This window comes from Melozone crissalis, unplaced genomic scaffold (assembly GCF_028551555.1).
Source record: "Melozone crissalis strain CALT ecotype California unplaced genomic scaffold, PUWL_Pcris_2 ptg000061l_1, whole genome shotgun sequence".
Taxonomy (NCBI): Eukaryota; Metazoa; Chordata; class Aves; order Passeriformes; family Passerellidae; genus Melozone; species Melozone crissalis.
Window position 1 is genome coordinate 341,294 of NW_026535839.1, and position 18,216 is coordinate 359,509.

The window sequence follows — 18,216 nt, forward strand, 5'->3', positions numbered from 1 at the left end:
TGCTCCCTGCTGCAAGCGTGAGATGTGTGTGAGGATGTGGGGAAGTGGATCATCCTTTTTTTGGCTTTGTGTCACCCTAATGCATTATCTCCATCTGCTTGTCTCCTCCCTCCTTGTGTCCCTCAGCTGGAAGCGTGTACCAGTGGCTATTAATAGCTGAATCCTGCAACAGTCTGTTCCTGCAGATGGGACTCAGCTTCTGAAGCCTAAAACTCATTACAAATAAAGCAATACGCTGTGTGGTCCTTAATACAATTAGCCCTGCTCTGAGTTGGGCTCTCAGGGCCAAACGCTGCTGTCAGTTCCCATGTGAAGCTGCCTGGGCGTGTCACGGGCTGTGGATCCCATCCCAGAGGTTCCCTTGCCCTGGCTGATGATGGGCACACTGCTAAATGCAGCTCCAAACGTGCTCGTGTCTGGTGTGTTGGCCTTTCCCAGGGACCCAAGCAGCCTGGGCAACCAGAGGGGCTTTGGAGTACTGTTCTTAAAGGCTTTGTTTCTTTAATTAGCAGGGCTCTGCTTTCTCTTGAGAAGGAAGCTGCGAGGCTGTTTTCAGATCCATTTACTGCACCTTGCCTGTTCTGGAGGGCCTCATCTCAGCAGGAATGCTCATGTTCCCATGTGCAGGAGGTGTCTGTCCCTGTCAGGCCGGGTGCCTTGCCCTGTCTCAGCGTTTGCTGGGGACGGGCAAAGCACCTTGCCCCCTTGTTCAGTGTGTTCAAGCAGTTTGCCCCTTTGTTCAGTGTGTTTAAGCAGTTTGCCCCCTTGTTCAGTGTGTTCAAGCACCTTGCCCGCCTGTTCAGGGTGTGTTTGGGCTGTGGCTTGGCCCGGGCAGTGCCCACAGCAGTGAGTGGGTGGCAGTGCCAGCCCTCCTCCCCAAACAGGGCACTGCAGCACCAGCTCTGCTTTGCGGGGCACGTCCCACAGGGGCGCAGCAGCCAGGCTGAGCAGGAATGTGTGTGCTTTCCCTTCCCTGGCTGGGAGTGCCTTTCCTGGCCCCAGGGAGGAGCCGTGCCTGTTTGGAGGTACTGGGGTACAGCAGAATCCCAGATTGGGAGCCACCTTGTTCCTGATCTCCTGAGAGCTGCTGCTTCCCCAAACCTCTTTCTTTCCCTGCCATCTGCTTCTGACAATGTGCAAAGTTATTGATGAGGTGATGAAATCGAGGACAAGGGTTTGCCAGAAAAGGGTTTTTTCCTCTGCGTATGCAGTCTCAGGCCTCCAAATGAAAGCCCCCCCTGGAAAAGCTGTGTGTCAGGCTCAGGCAGCAGCTGATGGGCAGTGGGTCCAGCCGGGACCCTCTCAGTGCCCATCAGGGCTGGCAGGGCTGTGGGTGGAAACTGGCAGTGGAGAAACGCCCCATGGTGTCACCCTGGGGTGCTCAGTGTGGGCTCCCACATCACTGCCTCCCATGGGAGCCTGCTCACGGGCACCTGGGCTGCCTGGCTGGGTTTCTGTTAGCCCTTGGCAGTGCCCTTTGGAGGCTGCAGAGCTGCTTTAGGTATTTTTAATTACAGTTTTTTCTTGCTTAGTGAATTGCTGCAGTTATTGACATGCAGTGGAAAGGGTTACAGGAGGTGGCAAATATTCAAGGCATTCTTTTGTCCTGTCTTCCAAAAGACAGAGAAAACAGTTACATTTATCAGCAAGTGCTGTTTTCTGACTGTCAGAGTTTGCAAGCAGTTTTCTGTGCTTCTTTTACTTTTCAAAAGCCATTGATTTTTGCAGTGTTGCAACTAGAAAACAAGCATATAAACTGATGTATTCCTGCATTTTAAAATGGACTTTCAGTCTCCTGCTGCTTTTTCATTGGTTTCCCAGCCCTGCTGAATGTTGCTTAAGTCAGCATGTTGTAATTGGCCTGTGGAGATCCAGGTCTGGCTGGTGTCACTTAAAACCCAAATGGCTTTGCAATAATGTCAGTGTTTCTGGACTTGCTGCTCAGGAGCAAAGGTGCCCACTCCTGCACCGCTTGTGCTGCATCTCTATTGACTGGGGGCACTTGGCTAATCGCTTCCTGTAATTAAATTCTTCACTAAGAATAAAGTTAATCTTCTCAGAGCATATGAAACCCGACCCGCAGCCTGAGCAGGCAGAAGTGCTGCTCTTTATAGGCACCTTTATCCGAGTGTAAAGGGCCCATTCCCAAAGCAGAAGCAATTGCGATAATTAGATAATCCTTGTCCTGAGTCAGGGATATGTAATAATGAACTGGAAGTGATATGGTAGTTTTCTGCTTGGGATTCCATAGACTCTTGAGGTTGGGAGGGACCATTTTGCCCATTCCTCAGGACTCTGGTAAGACACCATGAGCCCTGGATATGTGATGGGGTCACAAGTTCTCCTTGTCAGGGTGCTGGGGCTGGCTGGGGCTTTGCTGGGTTTTAACGTTTCTTAGATTTGCATTTTCTCTGTTTGGTGATGCTCAATAAGTTTGGCAGAGAGAAATGGATGAGACTTTCCCCAACTTTTTTTCTCTTTGTTTACATAAACACATTAATAAACTAATTGCCCAAATCCTTGCTGGCTGGCAGAAGCATTAAGCTTGCTATAGGCCGCTGACTTAAACCATATGGTTTGGTCCCAAGGCTTCTTTGGGTTTTTAAAAGAGGTTTAAAAAGGGCCTGTTTGCACCATCTTGAAACATTAACATTCCAAGCACAAAGAGTTTTGCATAATTTATTACTCTCACAGTAGCTTTGCTCATACTCCCAAGTTCAACTTCAAAGTACTGCATCCTCACTCATCATTGCTTATGTACAGCAAAACAAAACAACATAAAGGGCCAACCAGGCATTGCTGTGTTTCATTGGATGGAGAAACTCAGACTTCTTCTGTGGCCGTATCATTTCTTGTTCCATTATTAAAAGCCAAATTGAGAAGGAAGGTGACATTTCCAGCATCCTTTCCTGGAATGCAGGAGTGCTGCTGGAGAGAAAGTGTGTGGTACCCAGAGGATGCCAGGCACTTGCCATCAGCTGCTCAGTTTGGACAATTACAGTACATTTGTCAGTTCCACTTCCGTTCAGAGTGAAATCCACTCGCCAGTTTTCACACTCATTTCAGTGCAGCAGTATTTCATCAACAAACAGTGTCAACGGTGCCCAATAGCACAGGGCTGATATCAATTCTCCTAGTTTATTTTGTGATACCCGTTATCTTTGCAGCAAATATTGTATCTGAAATCAGAAATGTGGGTGAAACATGCAGCCATGCCCCCGTGAGGAGAGCATTAGGGAGAACTCGAAAGCAGAACCTGCCCTGCTTCACTGTGAAAGCTGGTGGGGCAGCTGGGTTCCCCTGCCATCATGTGGGGTTCCCCTGCCCTCATCTGGGGTTCCTGCCCCTCAGCTCTGCCCCAGCTGATGGGCTGGCATGCAGAGGCTCTCATGGTCTGCATTCCTCCCATCGTTGTGCAGATATGGGTACCAGGAAGATGCCAGCCACTGCGCTAGATGGGGGCTGAATAAATCAGAGTGCACGGATCATTGAGCCTCTTTGTTGCAAAACAAATGGCCTGTGGTCAGTTAATCATATAAAGAAACATCTCCCAGACCTCATGGCATTATTCATAAGTACTAAATCCTCTTGCAGTTTCATAAACAGAATCTCTGTTAAAATATGGGGAAATTACAATCTGGAACAGCGTTCAGAGATGTGGCTGCCACACAGTGTGGGAAAAAGGAGCGAGAGATTTCTTTTTTCTTGCAGAGGTCTCGTCTCTCCCTGATCTGAACCATCCCTTTGCCTTCAGCTCACAGGTCTCCTTGTGCTGGACACCTGTGCTTGCCGTGTCTGCCCACCTTGTCAGGTGCTGTGGGAGCCCTGCAGGGGACAGCACGAGCCCTGGCTGCTGGGCCAGGGTGTCCCTGTCCCTGGCTGGTGGCAGGGGAGCCTTCAGTCCCCCAATGTCCCCTCCCTGTCCCTGGGTGGTGGCTGTGCAGCCTTCAGTCCCTCAGTGTCCCCTCCTTGTCCATTGATGGTGGCTGTGGAGCCTTCAGTCCCCTGTGTCCCCTCCTTGTCCCTGGCTGTGGAGCCTTTGGTCCCCTGTGTCCCAGGCCATGGTGGGATGCCCGTGGGCTCTCTGCCCTGTGGCCTGAGCGAGGGCTGCACAGCCTGGGCCCGTGTGCTCTGGTTTGTCTTGGCACTGCCCCTTCCCTGTGATGTGCCCATCCTGTACTGATAACTCCCCTTGGTTTCCTGCCCTCCCGTCTCCCTGCTGGAAGGGGAATGGGTGTGCTGGAAGGTTCCCTGTTCCGATGGTGACTCCCAAAGGCTGTCCCCCCTGTGCTTCAGTGCCGTCCCCACTGCTCTGCGGTGAGTGCCAGACAAGGGGGCGCAGTGCAAGGTCACAGATTCACTGTGTTGTGTTTATCCAGATTTACCTAATTCTGCATTAAATGGCTTTGGGGCAGCTCCCAGCCACGTGGAGCCGGGATCTCTGGGCCATGTCCAAAGGGGCAGCCACCTTCCCATAGCACCTCTCTGCCTGGCCTGTGCTCCCTGAACATCCCTTTCTTCTGCTGAAGGCCTGGAATCCATGTCCATTGGTTTTCCACCATGATTTAAAACAAACCCCCTAACTGTGGTGTCCCAATTTACAGTTGGTGTTTCAAGAAAGTGGCTCTTATGTGCTGCCAGCCCTCAGCACGTTCACTTGTTAAATTATGCACATGCTAATGAAGTGTGAAAATCAGCCAAATAACAACTCTCTGTAATCGCTTAATGTCCCCAGAGCATTGTGGCTTTTTTTATTATTATTATTTTATGATTTGTGACCCATTCTGAATAATGTTTCTGCAAGGCGTTCTTCCAACTGGGGTTAATTAGTATTTTCACTTTTCCCCCTTCCGAATGAAGCCCAAACTTGCTCACAGCCCAGAGTGCAGCTTGCTTTCTGTTTTGAATTAAGTTACGCCTAGATTTCCCTCAGAATGGGAAGCTGCTTTCCAGCAGAACTGTTAAAATCCACACCCTTACCCCCAGCACACCCCTGGGCACGGGGGCAGGGAGCGTGTCCTGCTGCGTGTGGCGCAGCTGCTCGTGCTGGGATGCTGTTGTGCAGCAGTGTGCTGCTGCTTGTGCCCTGGCAGCGCTCCCATCCCTGGGTGACGCCTGCCCTGGGACGTGCCATGGCAGGGGCAGTGGCAGTGGCAGCGGCAGCGGCAGCGGCAGCGGCATTGGCAGTGGCAGCAGCAGGGGCAGCGGCTGTGGCATTGGCATTGGCAATGGCATTGGCAGCAGCATTGGCAGTGGCATTGGCAGCGGCTGTGGCATTGGCAGCAGCATTGGCAGTGGCATTGGCAGTGGCAGCGGCTGTGGCAGTGGCAGTGGCATTGGCATTGGCAGCGGCTGTGGCATTGGCAGTGGCAGTGGCATTGGCAGTGGCAGTGGCAGTGGCAGTGGCAGTGGCAGCAGCAGGGGCAGCGGTTGTGGCATTGGCATTGGCAGCGGCAGGGGCAGCAGCAATGGCAGTGGCAGCGGCAATGGCAGTGGCAGTGGCAGCAGCAGGGGCAGCGGCTGTGGCATTGGCATTGGCAGCGGCAGGGGCAGCAGCAATGGCAGTGGCAGCGGCAACGGCAGTGGCAGTGGCAGCAGCAGGGGCAGTGGCTGTGGCATTGACATTGGCAATGGCATTGGCAGCAGCATTGGCACTGGCATTGGCATTGGCAGCGGCTGTGGCATTGGCAGCAGCATTGGCAGTGGCATTAGCAGTGGCAGCGGCTGTGGCAGTGGCAGTGGCATTGGCAGTGGCAGTGGCAGTGGCAGTGGCAGTGGCAGTGGCAGCAGCAGGGGCAGCGGCTGTGGCATTGGCAGTGGCAGTGGCAGTGGCAGTGGCAGTGGCAGCAGCAGGGGCAGCGGCTGTGGCATTGGCAGCGGCATTGGCAGTGGCAGTGGCAGTGGCAGTGGCAGCAGCAGGGGCAGCGGCTGTGGCATTGGCAGCGGCATTGGCAGTGGCAGTGGCATTGGCAGTGGCAGTGGCAGTGGCAGTGGCAGCAGCAGGGGCAGCGGCTGTGGCATTGGCATTGGCAGTGGCATTGGCAGCAGCATTGGCAGTGGCATTGGCATTGGCAGTGGCATTGGCAGCAGCATTGGCATTGGCATTGGCATTGGCATTGGCAGTGGCATTGGCAGCAGCATTGGCATTGGCATTGGCAGTGGCTGTGGCAGTGGCAGTGGCAGTGGCAGTGGCAGTGGCATTGGCAGTGGCAGCAGCAGGGGCAGCGGCTGTGGCATTGGCAGTGGCAGTGGCAGTGGCAGTGGCAGTGGCAGCAGCAGGGGCAGCGGCTGTGGCATTGGCATTGGCAGTGGCATTGGCAGCAGCATTGGCAGTGGCATTGGCATTGGCAGCGGCTGTGGCATTGGCAGCAGCATTGGCAGTGGCATTGGCATTGGCAGCGGCTGTGGCAGTGGCAGTGGCATTGGCAGTGGCAGTGGCAGTGGCAGTGGCAGTGGCAGCAGCAGGGGCAGCAGCTGTGGCATTGGCAGCGGCATTGGCAGTGGCAGCAGCATTGGCAGTGGCATTGGCAGTGGCAGCGAGTGGTGGAGGCCACGCAGCCGTGGCTGATCTGGCTGTACCCGTGTGGGGAGCGTGTTGCAGGGGCAGCATGTCCCTTGTCAGTGGAACTGCTGGAGCTGCTGCTCCACCTGCCTGGCGCAGCTGGTGTCAAATGCAGCGTGGGGATGCTGCTGTGCCGCCCGAGGGGGATGTGACCCTGGCACCGTGCCGTGGTGCTGACCCCTCTGGTAGCAGAGGTTGTCCCAAACGCCTCAGCGCTCCAGGACACCTGCAGGCTTGCAGAGCCCGGCTGGGCTGGCAGTGACAGTGAGAGTGCCTGGAGGTTGATGCGCATCAGGTGAGGCTGTGTTTGGGTGGGGAGCTTTGGGCTAAAGCTGGGTGTGACTGAGGCAGCTGAGATCAAACAGTGTGACTCGCTCCTGCTGAGCCCCAGCAGGCAGGAGCAGAGAGAGGAAGCCCAGTGCCTTGTCTTTGGGTAAGTATTGGGCAGACATGGAAGCAGCATTACCTAATGTCAGGTAACATCCAGTAACCTGCCTTCTCACTGACAAGGAGGAGGAAAAGAGATGAAGCACCCAGCTCTCACCTCGTTTTTAGAAGGTGAGGGCTGTAAGACAACATACTGTTTATCTCTGCAGCTTTTCAGTGGAAGTTGCTGGATGTTGTGTAGTTGTGTCTATTGGCTGCTGACCACCTGATGGGAAGAGGGTTCTCACTGGATCTAGTGACCGTCCACGCTTCTGTTTGGAAACCTCTGACATCCCAGAATTTATTCCCTGTAACAAACAAGGGTTTTGTTTCCACTAAAGATAGCTGTATTTACGAAGTTTGTTATTTTCCAAGCAGAAATGTTTGTTATTTACACTTGCAGTTTATGAACAAGTGTTCTTCACTCTCTGTAACTTACCAGCAGGAGCCAGGAATGCTGCCTTGCCCACAGAGACCCTGGGCCTACCCCGGGACTTGAGGCTTTTGGGTGCCTTCTGCACCCCAAGTGCAAAACTTGTAAAGTTCAAAGACAGGCTCATTTATAGCTGCAATCTGCTCCTTCAAGCTGCTGCACAAATCACTTTTAAGCAATTCATTTCAGCGGCTCAGGACATCACTTAATGAACCCAACTAAATTGAAAGAAAGAAAGTTTAATTAAAATACTGCAAGGAAAATGTCTCGAGACAAGCTCTTCCAGGAGCAGATTGAAAATGATGGCACAGACATCTGTCTTCCATGGGAAGAAATGTTAAAGTCGGCAGAAAATTTAGTTTGTGATGGGTTTCAGAGGGAGCAGTGTGTTGTGGTGTGGCCCATGCAGGGCTCTGGGTTCCCCTGAGCTCTTGCAGAGCCTCGTGGAGGGTTTGTGCCCCAGCAAGGAGGGCTGGCAGTGGCTGGCAGTGGCCTTGGGCCACGTGTGGAGGCAGCACCCGGCAGTGCCCACCTGCCACGGGCACCCGACTGTGCCCACCTGCCATGGGCACCCGGCAGTGCCCACCTGCCATGGGCACCCGACTGTGCCCACCTGCCACGGGCACCCGGCAGTGCCCACCTGCCATGGGCACCCGACTGTGCCCACCTGCCACGGGCACCCGGCAGTGCCCACCTGCCATGGGCACCCGGCAGTGCCCACGTGCCACGGGCACCCGACTGTGCCCACCTGCCACGGGCACCCGGCAGTGCCCACCTGCCATGGGCACCCGACTGTGCCCACCTGCCATGGGCACCCGGCAGTGCCCACGTGCCACGGGCACCCGACTGTGCCCACCTGCCACGGGCACCCGGCAGTGCCCACCTGCCATGGGCACCTGGCAGTGCCCACCTGCCACGGGCACCTTTGGCACTCTGGGAACGGGGCACGTCCCGGAGGGAGGGCCCTGAGTGGCACCAGCTCCTGAAGGCACCAGGAGGGCAATGGGGAGTGCCAACAGGCCGTGCCACCTCCCAGAGAGGGTCTGTGGGCTCTGGGACTGGCTGCACACAGGCAGGGGAAATGCTGCTGGGAGCACTGGTGTCAGTGTGAAATATCCTGTCTGTCCAGACACGGGCACTGAGGGGGGCTGGCACAGCCCAGGGCTCTGGGTGGCACTGCCTGCCCCAGCCCCATTGTGCTGCCGTCTTAGGACAGCCCCAGATGCTGGATTAAGCCATCTTGGGCTGATTAAATTCAAATCTGTGCAGCACATGCCAGGGACTGCCTGCACGGTGTTGGTGCGTTTGCTTTCCTGTAGAACTGGAATTGGAGCGTTAAGAACATTTTTCAAATGCCGCCAGCGTGCCGGGCGTGGCTGCTGTGGGTGCTCCCTGCAGAGAGGGGCGTCATGGCACAGAGTTTCCCATGCAGAAGGTGTTCCTGTTCCATCAGCCGCATTCCCTTTTGCCCTCCCCATCGCCCTTCATGTGCCCTTTGTGGCTGACCCAGCTGTGTTCCTGTGCTGGTGCTGCCCGAGGCTGGCCCACCGAGGCAGCTCGTTCAGCCCCCCGTGCCCATCCCTGCTTCCCCGGTGTGCCATGTGCTTTGTGATCCTCTCTCTGGCACCAGGGCCCGGCTCCTGTCAGAAGCTCCTGTGGCAGAAGTGCATGTGGTGCCTCCCATGTTCAGCCAAGGGCTTGTTCCAGGGGCACCAAACTGGAATAATGTGACAGAGAATGACATCAGAGCAAGATGGTAACAAAACTGGGCTGTAAGCTGAAAATAGCTGCTCTACATGAGAGCAGAGATTGCTGCTTCTGAATTTCACTCGCTTAGCTGACATTTGGGTACTTCTAATTAAAATTTTTCAACAGTCAATAGTTTTTGCTGATCAGCTAACAGATGGCTGCAGCAAGATGACCAGAAAGACAGACTGCATGGCACATGAAGAGTGTTGGAAAGCATCCATCCCATGTCTGCATCCGAGCCCTGGTCTGTGAGAGCAGTCGGATGCAGGGCGTGCCCTGAGAGCCCCTGGGCCTGCAGGCAGCCCCCAGGACACCGGGCTGTGCTGAGGGTCACACCTGCTGCTGCAGGGCTCAGCACAGGTCAGCTCTTGGGAAAAGCAGCTTTTGTGCTCCTGTTGCAGACAAAGATCCTGTAAATAGTAAGAGCTCCGTATTGTTACCGTCTGTGAGTATCTTCCTCTGTCAGATGTTCAGGTTTTCAGCAACCAGTGATGTCCCTGGAAATCATAGGTTTTCAGAAGCTATTTTGGAACCAGGGCACTTTTTGGGTTGCTGATGCCTTTATGCCCAAGCACGAGAAGTGCCCAGACAGTTTTGTGGCAGAAATCATCGGAGTTTTTAAAGATTTTAATGTGGAAAGGGTGGAGGACTTGATCAATGCTCAGCTGGTTTTTACAAAGTCTCATTATTTTAAGGGTGTATTTTGCAGATGGGCTCGGATTTTCCATCACTATTCCTAAGCCCAAATCAGCCATTTTGAGGAGGCTGTGTCTGCTGTGCAGCTAAGCCTCTTGGCACAGGGATGGCGGCTGGATCCTGCCGTGAGCCGAGGGACAGAGCGGTGGGATGGGCTGCCTGCAACGCTCCGGCAGTGTGAGGGTGTGGGGGCAGCCCAGCACAGGGCAGGCTGTGCCAGCCTGGGTCACTGCCCAGTGCTGCCCCTGACCCCAGCCTGGCACACTGGGGAGTCACTGAGGGCTGCCCTGGTGTGCCCGAGTGTGTGTGCAAGATGAATAATGTAGAAAAGAATAGTAAATAGAGAAAAACAATAATTCAGGAAACGGTGGGTTTCGGTAACTGCCCAGCTCTCAGTCAGTTTGCTTTTAAGCCCCTAAGGTTAGCTCTGTTGGTTAGAGCATGGTGCAAATATTGCCAATTGTGAGTTCAATCTCTGTATGGGACAGTCACGTGAGTGATGGACTCAATGACCCTTGCAGATCCCTTCCAACTCAGAACATTCTGTGATTCCTTAGAAGAAGCTGCCGTGCTCTGCAGACCATGGTTTGTGGTTATCTCGGGTGTATGAGCAGAGGGTTTCTGTCCTGCCACAGCCTGGGCTGTAGCTGAGGGAGCCCCTGAGACCCTCTCGCAGAGCTGGGCTGGGTGGGGCTGCCTGCTGGGGCGCCTTGGCTCTCAGCAGGGCGTTCTGGGCACCCAGGGCAGCTGCTGGTTTTCCTCACAAGGCCGGGGTTATTTGCACTGGCAGAGAGATCTTTGAGTCCCGGGCTAATTGTCTTCATTTACATGCGGTTCTGCCACCACAGGTGTGATGTGTAACAGCTTAATAAGGTGTTCATAGCCTGACAAATTAAAAATTGCCATTAATCCAAGAGCTAATGAGTTGTGCATCTTGGTGCAGATGGAAGCGTTTTGTGTTGCGTGCACAGCCAGGAGCCAGCAGCACGGGTGGGCAGGGATGGGCGCTGGGTGTGCCAGGGCAGCTGGGCCAAAGGCAGCTCTGCTGCTCTGCCTCCCTCTGCCCACCTGCTCAGGTGGGCTCGGTTGTGGCTGTGCCTGAAATCTGCCCTGCCCTTTCCTTTCTGTTTGATTGTTCTGCTCGTGTCCGTGACCCAGCCCATGCAGGGTCTCTGCTGCTGCGCTGGGCTCTGGAGCAGCGCCTGCCCCCCTCCTTCCATGTCCTGGCCCTGGGCACCTGGGGCTGTGAGAGCCTCTGTGCTGAGCCCTTCCTGACGTTGTTTCCTCCTGAACTCTCCTTTCCAGCAGTTCCAGTAAATCACACCTGGCCAGGATGGTGGGGTGGTGTAAATTCACACTCTTGCACGCAGGCATTCTGGAATGGGTGCTTTGGTTTGCTGGGGGATGCTGAGTGACACGGGGGCTGCTGCCAGATGGGAGTTTCTGTCGTCTAGGTTGGGTAGCATGAAATTCCTCTTTGCTGCAACAAGGGCAGGGAAATTTGGAATGTGCCAGTATTTTTAGCTGCTCAGTCTAGGAGTGTTTTTCCATTTTGGGAAGAGAAGCAGCAGCATGTTGTTGTGAGGAGCGGCACAGCAGAGCTCCAAGGTGCTGGGGTCCTGTGTGAGCCTGACCCAGCCTGGTCCCTGCAGGAATGGGCAGAGGGACGGGCAGAGGGACGGGCACAGGGACGGGCAGAGGGATGGGCACAGGGACGGGCAGAGGGACGGGCAGAGGGATGGGCAGAGGGACGGGCAGAGGGATGGGCACAGGGATGGGCACAGGGACGGGCAGAGGGACGGGCACAGGGACGGGCAGAGGGATGGGCACAGGGACGGGCAGAGGGACGGGCAGAGGGACGGGCACAGGGACGGGCAGAGGGATGGGCACAGGGACGGGCAGAGGGACGGGCACAGGGACGGGCAGAGGGACGGGCAGAGGGACGGGCAGAGGGATGGGCACAGGGACGGGCAGAGGGATGGGCAGAGGGATGGGCACAGGAACGGGCAGAGGGATGAGCACAGGGATGGACAGAGGGACGGGCACAGGGACGGGCAGAGGGACGGGCACAGGGACGGGCAGAGGGATGAGCACAGGGATGGACAGAGGGACGGGCACAGGGACGGGCACAGGGACGGGCACAGGGACGGGCAGAGGGACGGGCAGAGGGATGGGCACAGGGACGGGCCTGGGAGCTCCTCAGGCACGGTGCTCTTCCACTAAACCCATCCCTCCCTCCCCACAGCCCTGCCTGACTGGGATGGAAGGAGTTGGGCAGGTGCCGTGCCATGCCGTGCCATGCCGTGCCATGCTGTGCCAAGCTGTGCCATGCCATGCCATGCCGTGCCAATGCCGTGCCATGCCATGTCATATCGTGCCATGCCATGGCTTGCTGTGCTTCAATCGGTGGTGTCAGCAAGCTGTGGTGTTTCAGGGCACTTTGCTGATGCTCCAGACCCTTACTGGGCTTAATGCAGTGGAATTGATTTCTGTTTCCCGGGCTGTGATTCCCCTCGGCAGGGGATAATCAATGCCAATCAATCACATGTGATTTTGCATGCCATTAGATTGCAGTTTAACCTCTGCTGTCCCCTGGCCTCCCGCCTCACCCCCGGTTTGGGGCAGGACTGATGGCCCAGGCTGCCCACACCAGCTGCACGCTGTGCCCAGCCCTGCTCTGGTGGCACCTGGGTGTCTGTTCCTTGTCCCCCTCAGACCCACAGCCTGTCACTGAGGGTCACACCTGGGAGTCCTCCTTCAGAGGCTGAGGATTGGGCTGCGTTAGTCAGTTGTAATTTTAATGTTTGTGTCCTCAAACCCCTTTCTGAGCTCAGGGCCCATCTCCTGCATGGTGGGATGCACTGAGACCTCCACAGGGGATCTATGGCTGGATTTGTGCTCTGGCTCTCCCATTACCAGACACTTCCTCCACAAGCCTCCTAATTTTTCATTGCCTCTTTGCTTTTCTTCACTCTGAGTGGTTTCAGATGGAGGTGTTGTCCTCAGTTATGGGACCCGTTGTTGTCCCACTGGCTTTCTCCCTGGTGGGCAGGCAGAGTCAGGAGCGGCCACTGAGCCACTGGTTGTGCCCCAGTCAGGGTCCCCTCCCCATCCCCCTGGCAGAGCCCCCACTCCCCCGAGGGCTCCAGTGGGGGATGAGGGAGGAGGCTGTGCTGAGTTATTGCCCCACACTTATCAGTATTAAACTCCATTTGGCAACTCATAGCCTGGGATTTGAATGACCTAAATCCTTCCTTTGGCAGCCTGGTTTGCTGTTATTTATGGTGCTTCCCAATTTATTATCATCTGCAGTCGGAGGCTTTGTGTGTGGTGCTGTGCACGCAGTGATTTACACACACAGGGAAGAGAGCAGAGCATCCAGAGCATCCAGAGCCCAAACCCCTCCTGTCCCCTGTCCCCAGCCCTGGGGGCAGAGCTGAGCGGGCAGGGGTTTGAGCCCAGGGGTTTGAGCCCAGGGGTTTGAGCCCAGGGTGTCCCTGCCATGCCCAGGGTGTCCCTGCCACCCCAGAGTGGCTGCGCTGCTGTGGGCAGGGGCACCACCCCGTGTCCATGGGGCGATGGGTGCTCCTGGCACAGGTGCTGGCACAGGTGTGCTGTCTGTGTGTCCCGTGGCCTCCCCGCACGACAGGCGGGACCAGGGCCCTTTGCACGGAGCTGTGCTGCAGCTGGGGCAGACGGGATGTGCCAGGAGTGGGGTGATGTGCCGGGGCGCTCTGGGAGGAGGGCAGTGCCCGGGATGTGCCAGGGGCGGGGATGGCACCCGGCCCCTGCAGAAGGGCACAAGCAGAGGGGTGCAGTGTGGGCAGTGCCAGGGATGTGCCAGGGGCGGGGATGGCACCCGGCCCCTGCAGAAGGGCACAAGCAGAGGGGTGCAGTGTGGGCAGTGCCAGGGATGTGCCAGGAGCGGGGATGGCACCCGGCCCCTGCAGAAGGGCACAAGGAGAGGGATGCGGTGTGGGCAGTGCCAGGGATGTGCCAGGGGCGGGGATGGCACCCGGCCCCTGCAGAAGGGCACAAGCAGAGGGATGCGGTGTGGGCAGCTCCCTGCTGCAGACCGGGCTGCTCAGGGAGCCAGGGCTCAGCGCCGGCTGCAGCTTCCCCGGTTTATCTTCTTTCTTTTCAATACCAGATTCATTCCCCGCTGCTGGCAGAGAGCATGCCTTCCTCCACGCTGCGAGAGGGGGAGGGGGGTGTTGTAAATTTGCCATTTTTCTGATAAAACTGTATCGCTACGGCGGAAATCAAATCCCATCTTGGATATTTTTAGCATGAGAGCACGAAGGCTCAGCGATGCCGAGGGAAGGGAGGATGGGAGCGGAGGGAGGACGGCGGGCTGGGTCTCCATGGAAACTGTTTGCTTTAAATTCCCGCATTGGGGCACTGAGTGTGTAGGAGGTGATGAAGGAAATGAAAAAGCAAAAAAGAGGCAAGGTTTTTTCCTTTCTGTTGTCACAAAACCGCTGAAGGAACCTTAGGAGAAAGGGGCATCAATTATCGATCACCTCAACAGGAATGCGTGTGCGTTTTCACTGGTGACCACCCTGCCTGTCCCTCGAGGGCAGCAGGCGCGGTGTCAGCGCCTGGCACACCTCAGTCTGTGCAGGGCACCTCTGGGCAGGAGCTGCTGCCCCTGCTGGGCTGGCACCTCCCCAGCTGCCCCTGGGTGCCCTGCTGTGCCAGGCTGCTGCTGCCCCTGGGTGCCCTGCTGTGCCAGGCTGCTGCTGCTGCTGCCCCTGGGTGCCCTGCTGTGCCAGGCTGCTGCTGCTGCCCCTGGGCGCCCTGCTGTGCCAGGCTGCTGCTGCCCCTGGGCGCCCTGCTGTGCCAGGCTGCTGCTGCTGCCCCTGGGCGCTCTGCTGTGCCAGGCTGCTGCTGCTGCTGCCCCTGGGTGCCCTGCTGTGCCAGGCTGCTGCTGCCCAGCACAGCAGGGAGAGGCAGTGCCCAGGCCGTGGGGAATGATGCTTCTGCCAGCTGGGCTGGGTTTGGGCGTGCCTTGGATGCTCACAGGAGGGTTTTTGACTGTTTAGGGCGTTTTTGTAACCTGTGCAAGGCGTAGCCAGCCGGGCTCTGTTGGTGTCCTTGTCTCAGTCCTGGTGATGGGCTGAGCCAGCAGCAGCTCTGGGGGTCCGTGCCGTGGGAGCCCCTTCCCTGCGGGGCAGTGGGAGTGGGGCTGGGCCGGGGGGCACAGGGGGGTCTGTGGGGCCCGGCCCTGCTGTCAGAGCACAGCCCTGCCCACGGGCTGGGGCATTGGATCGTGTCTGGGAAACGCCTCGCTGCAGCACACAAAGTTATTTTAATTCATTGAAAAGGGAATGACCTAAAACCGGCAGCTGGTAATGGAGAGGATTAAATAGAGCAAAACAGGTACATTTTCAATTGAGTAATTTTAGCAGGAAGCAGCACGTCTTATGACGAGGTGCACGTTGGCACTGCCCAGGCACAGGCACTGAGTGCCCAGCTGCTGCCAGTCTGTTCCCAGAGCCATCCCCTGACACCTGGGGACACCTGGGGACACCTGGGGACACCTGGGGACACAGCTCAGCCCCTGGCTCCACAGTGATGCTCCCCAGGCTGGGGTCACCTGCTGCAGCACTGAAACCTCTGTGAGAGCCAGGGCTGAGCTGGGGCTGCTGGGCACACTTGGTGCCAGATAGAGGTCCCTTGCCCAGCTGGGATGCTGTCTGGGGCACACAGGTGCTGTCTGGGGCACAGAGGTGCTGTCTGGGGCACACAGGTGCTGTTGTGGGGCACACAGGTGCTTTTGTGGGGCACAGAGGTGCTGTCTGGGGCACACAGGTGCTGTTGTGGGGCACTGAGGTGCTATTTGGTGCACACAGGTGCTGCTGTGGGGCACACAGGTGCTGTTGTGGGGCACACACATGCTGTCTGGGGCACACAGGTGCTGTTGTGGGGCACTGAGGTGCTGCTGTGGGGCACACAGGTGCTGTTGTGGGGCAGCCCACAGGTGTAAGGGGCTCTCAGGGGCCCTCTCTGGGTCATGCTGCAGCATGGTGTGGGTTTGGTGGGTGCTGTCTGGGCTGCCATCCTGGAAGACAAAGCCTCAGTGCTGCTTGAGCTGCACCAGGAGCTTGGGCCACTTGCTGCATTTTGTCTTGTCTCGTTTGCTGAGGTAGCATTCCAGTCAGTGTCTGGGATGGAACTCCTGGGGAGGGAGGGGACACAGCTCAGTTGTGTTTCCGAGGCTTTCTCTGCTGCACACACCAGAGCTAATGTGCAGGAGGAACCAGAGCAGTGCCCACAGGGCTCTGAGTGCTGGTGGGCACAGCCCGGGCAGTGCCATGGCCTGAGGGCACAGCCAGTGTTTGACCCGTGCCAGCCCCCAGCCCTGCCTGAGCCCTGGGCTGCACCCTGGGCTGCAATCCTGGGCTGCAATCCTGGGCTGTTCTGCAGCAGTGAGGAGGGCAGGAGTGCCCATTCAGCCCTGGGCTGGCAGCTGTCGTGGCCAAGTGCTGTTCACTGCAGATCCACCCTGCCCCATGCTGTTCACTGCAGATCCACCCTGCTCCAGTGCTGTTCACTGCAGATCCATCCATTGCAGATCCACCCTGCCCCAGTGCCTTCACTGCAGATCCACCCTGCCCCAGTGCTGTTCACTGCAGATCCACCCTGCCCCATGCTGTTCACTGCAGATCCATCCATTGCAGATCCACCCTGCCCCATGCTGTTCATTGCAGATCCATCCATTGCAGATCCACCCTGCCCCAGTGCCGAGGCTCCAGTGCTGCAGCCATGCTCCCAGTCCCAGCCTCTGCTGCTGGAGCCTGGCTCCCAGGCACTGGGTGAGCACCAGTTGGGCACTGATTGCTGTGCAATTAACCTCTGACATTCTTCTAACAATAGGCCAAATAAATCCAACCATTAGCAGCTCTGCCTGCGCTGCCTCGAGGGTAAACGCTGCAGATTAAAGCAGTCACAGGTCCCTGTGTGTCCCCTGGCCTCTGCCACCGAGCCCCGACCCTGGAGATGGCTCCTGGTTTGTGGGGAAGGGCAGTGGGGTGAGCGCAGCGGCTTCTCAGCCGATGGAGGGCTGAAAGGCAGCGCCTTAATTTTCCTTGGTGGGTGATGGTGGGTCCAGCGATGTGCGGGGGAAAGCAGCGATGGAGATGCGGTCACCTGGGCTGTTCTGGCTGAGGGGCTCAGGGACAGAGCACAGAGGGGTCCGTGTTTGTGCGCTCCCTCTGCTGCGCGGGTGAAGGCAAAGCAGCGCCCAGGCAGGGGGGCACAGGGCCGGGGCACCGAGCTCTGCCCGGGGCTGGGGTGAGACGGGCACCGAGCTCTGCCCGGGGCTGGGGTGAGACGGGCACCACTGGCACCAGGCCCTCCCCAGGTCCCAGGGATTGATTGGGTCACCCCAAATGGGGTGGGCAGCTCCCCAGGTCATGAGGGGAGTCTGCCGTGCCATGCCATGCCGTGCCATGCCGTACCATGCTGTGCCATGCTGTGCTGCCCAGCCCTGCGCCCTGCTGCTGACAGGAGTCCTCAGGCTGCATTTAGCACAGGCACAGCCCCTGGAAATCCCTCTGGAACCGGGGCTGGGGCACAGGCCAGGGCAGGGGGCCATGGCAGCATAATGCCCAGCCTGTTTAGTGTTGAAGATGGTAGAAAAGCAGGGATTTATGGAGGTGCCACAGGGTACCAACGGGGCATGCCACTGTGCGGGGCACGGTGCTCCCTGGATGCCTGTGGAAGTCAGGCTGCAGTGACTGAAATTGTCTTTGTCTCCCCTTTGCCAGCTGACATCATCTCCACAGTCGAGTTCAACCACACTGGGGAGCTGCTGGCCACAGGGGACAAGGGCGGCCGCGTGGTGATATTCCAGCGTGAGCAGGAGGTGAGTGCCACGCACGCACAGTGCCCGCTTTATCCTTCAGCGCAGCGTCCTGCTGCTCCCTAACCCGCCCGTGTCATCCCGAGCTCGGGGCTGCCCTGGCATTCTACAAACTGAGGAGCAGCTATTGACATCGGCAGGGCCAGATTCCCTCCTGCCAAACTCCTCCCAGAGGTCCCACTGCCTGCATTCTCCTGCTCCAGGTGTAACAGGGCTCAGGCAGCACACCTGAGTGTGTGGCCAGTGCCCACCTGGGAGATGGCACCACGCCAAGAACCCCTCACACCGCCAAAATTCTGGAAAGTGTACATGGATGCAACAATTAAATTTCCCTTGTAAAACCTTGCTCAGGAGGTGCTAGCAAATGCTTTGTTGGAACCTGGAGGTTGTGCCTGCTGGGGAAGCGTGTTTGGCCCTCAGCATGGCCCTGCACTGGGGGCACCCTGCCAGCCTGGCTGGGGCAGCTGTGCCAACCCCTGCACC

The 18,216-nt window shown here is 57.4% G+C and overlaps 1 protein-coding gene across 1 annotated transcript in view; it reads left to right on the forward strand.

Moving 5' to 3' along the window:
- The window catches only part of PPP2R2B (protein phosphatase 2 regulatory subunit Bbeta), a 40,514-nt gene that overhangs the window by 11,469 nt on the left and 10,829 nt on the right, over positions 1-18,216 (forward strand). The window contains exon 2 of the mRNA XM_054287943.1: positions 17,639-17,736. Within this exon, the coding sequence (XP_054143918.1) occupies positions 17,639-17,736 (98 nt within the window). The remainder of the gene's footprint in view (positions 1-17,638; positions 17,737-18,216) is intronic.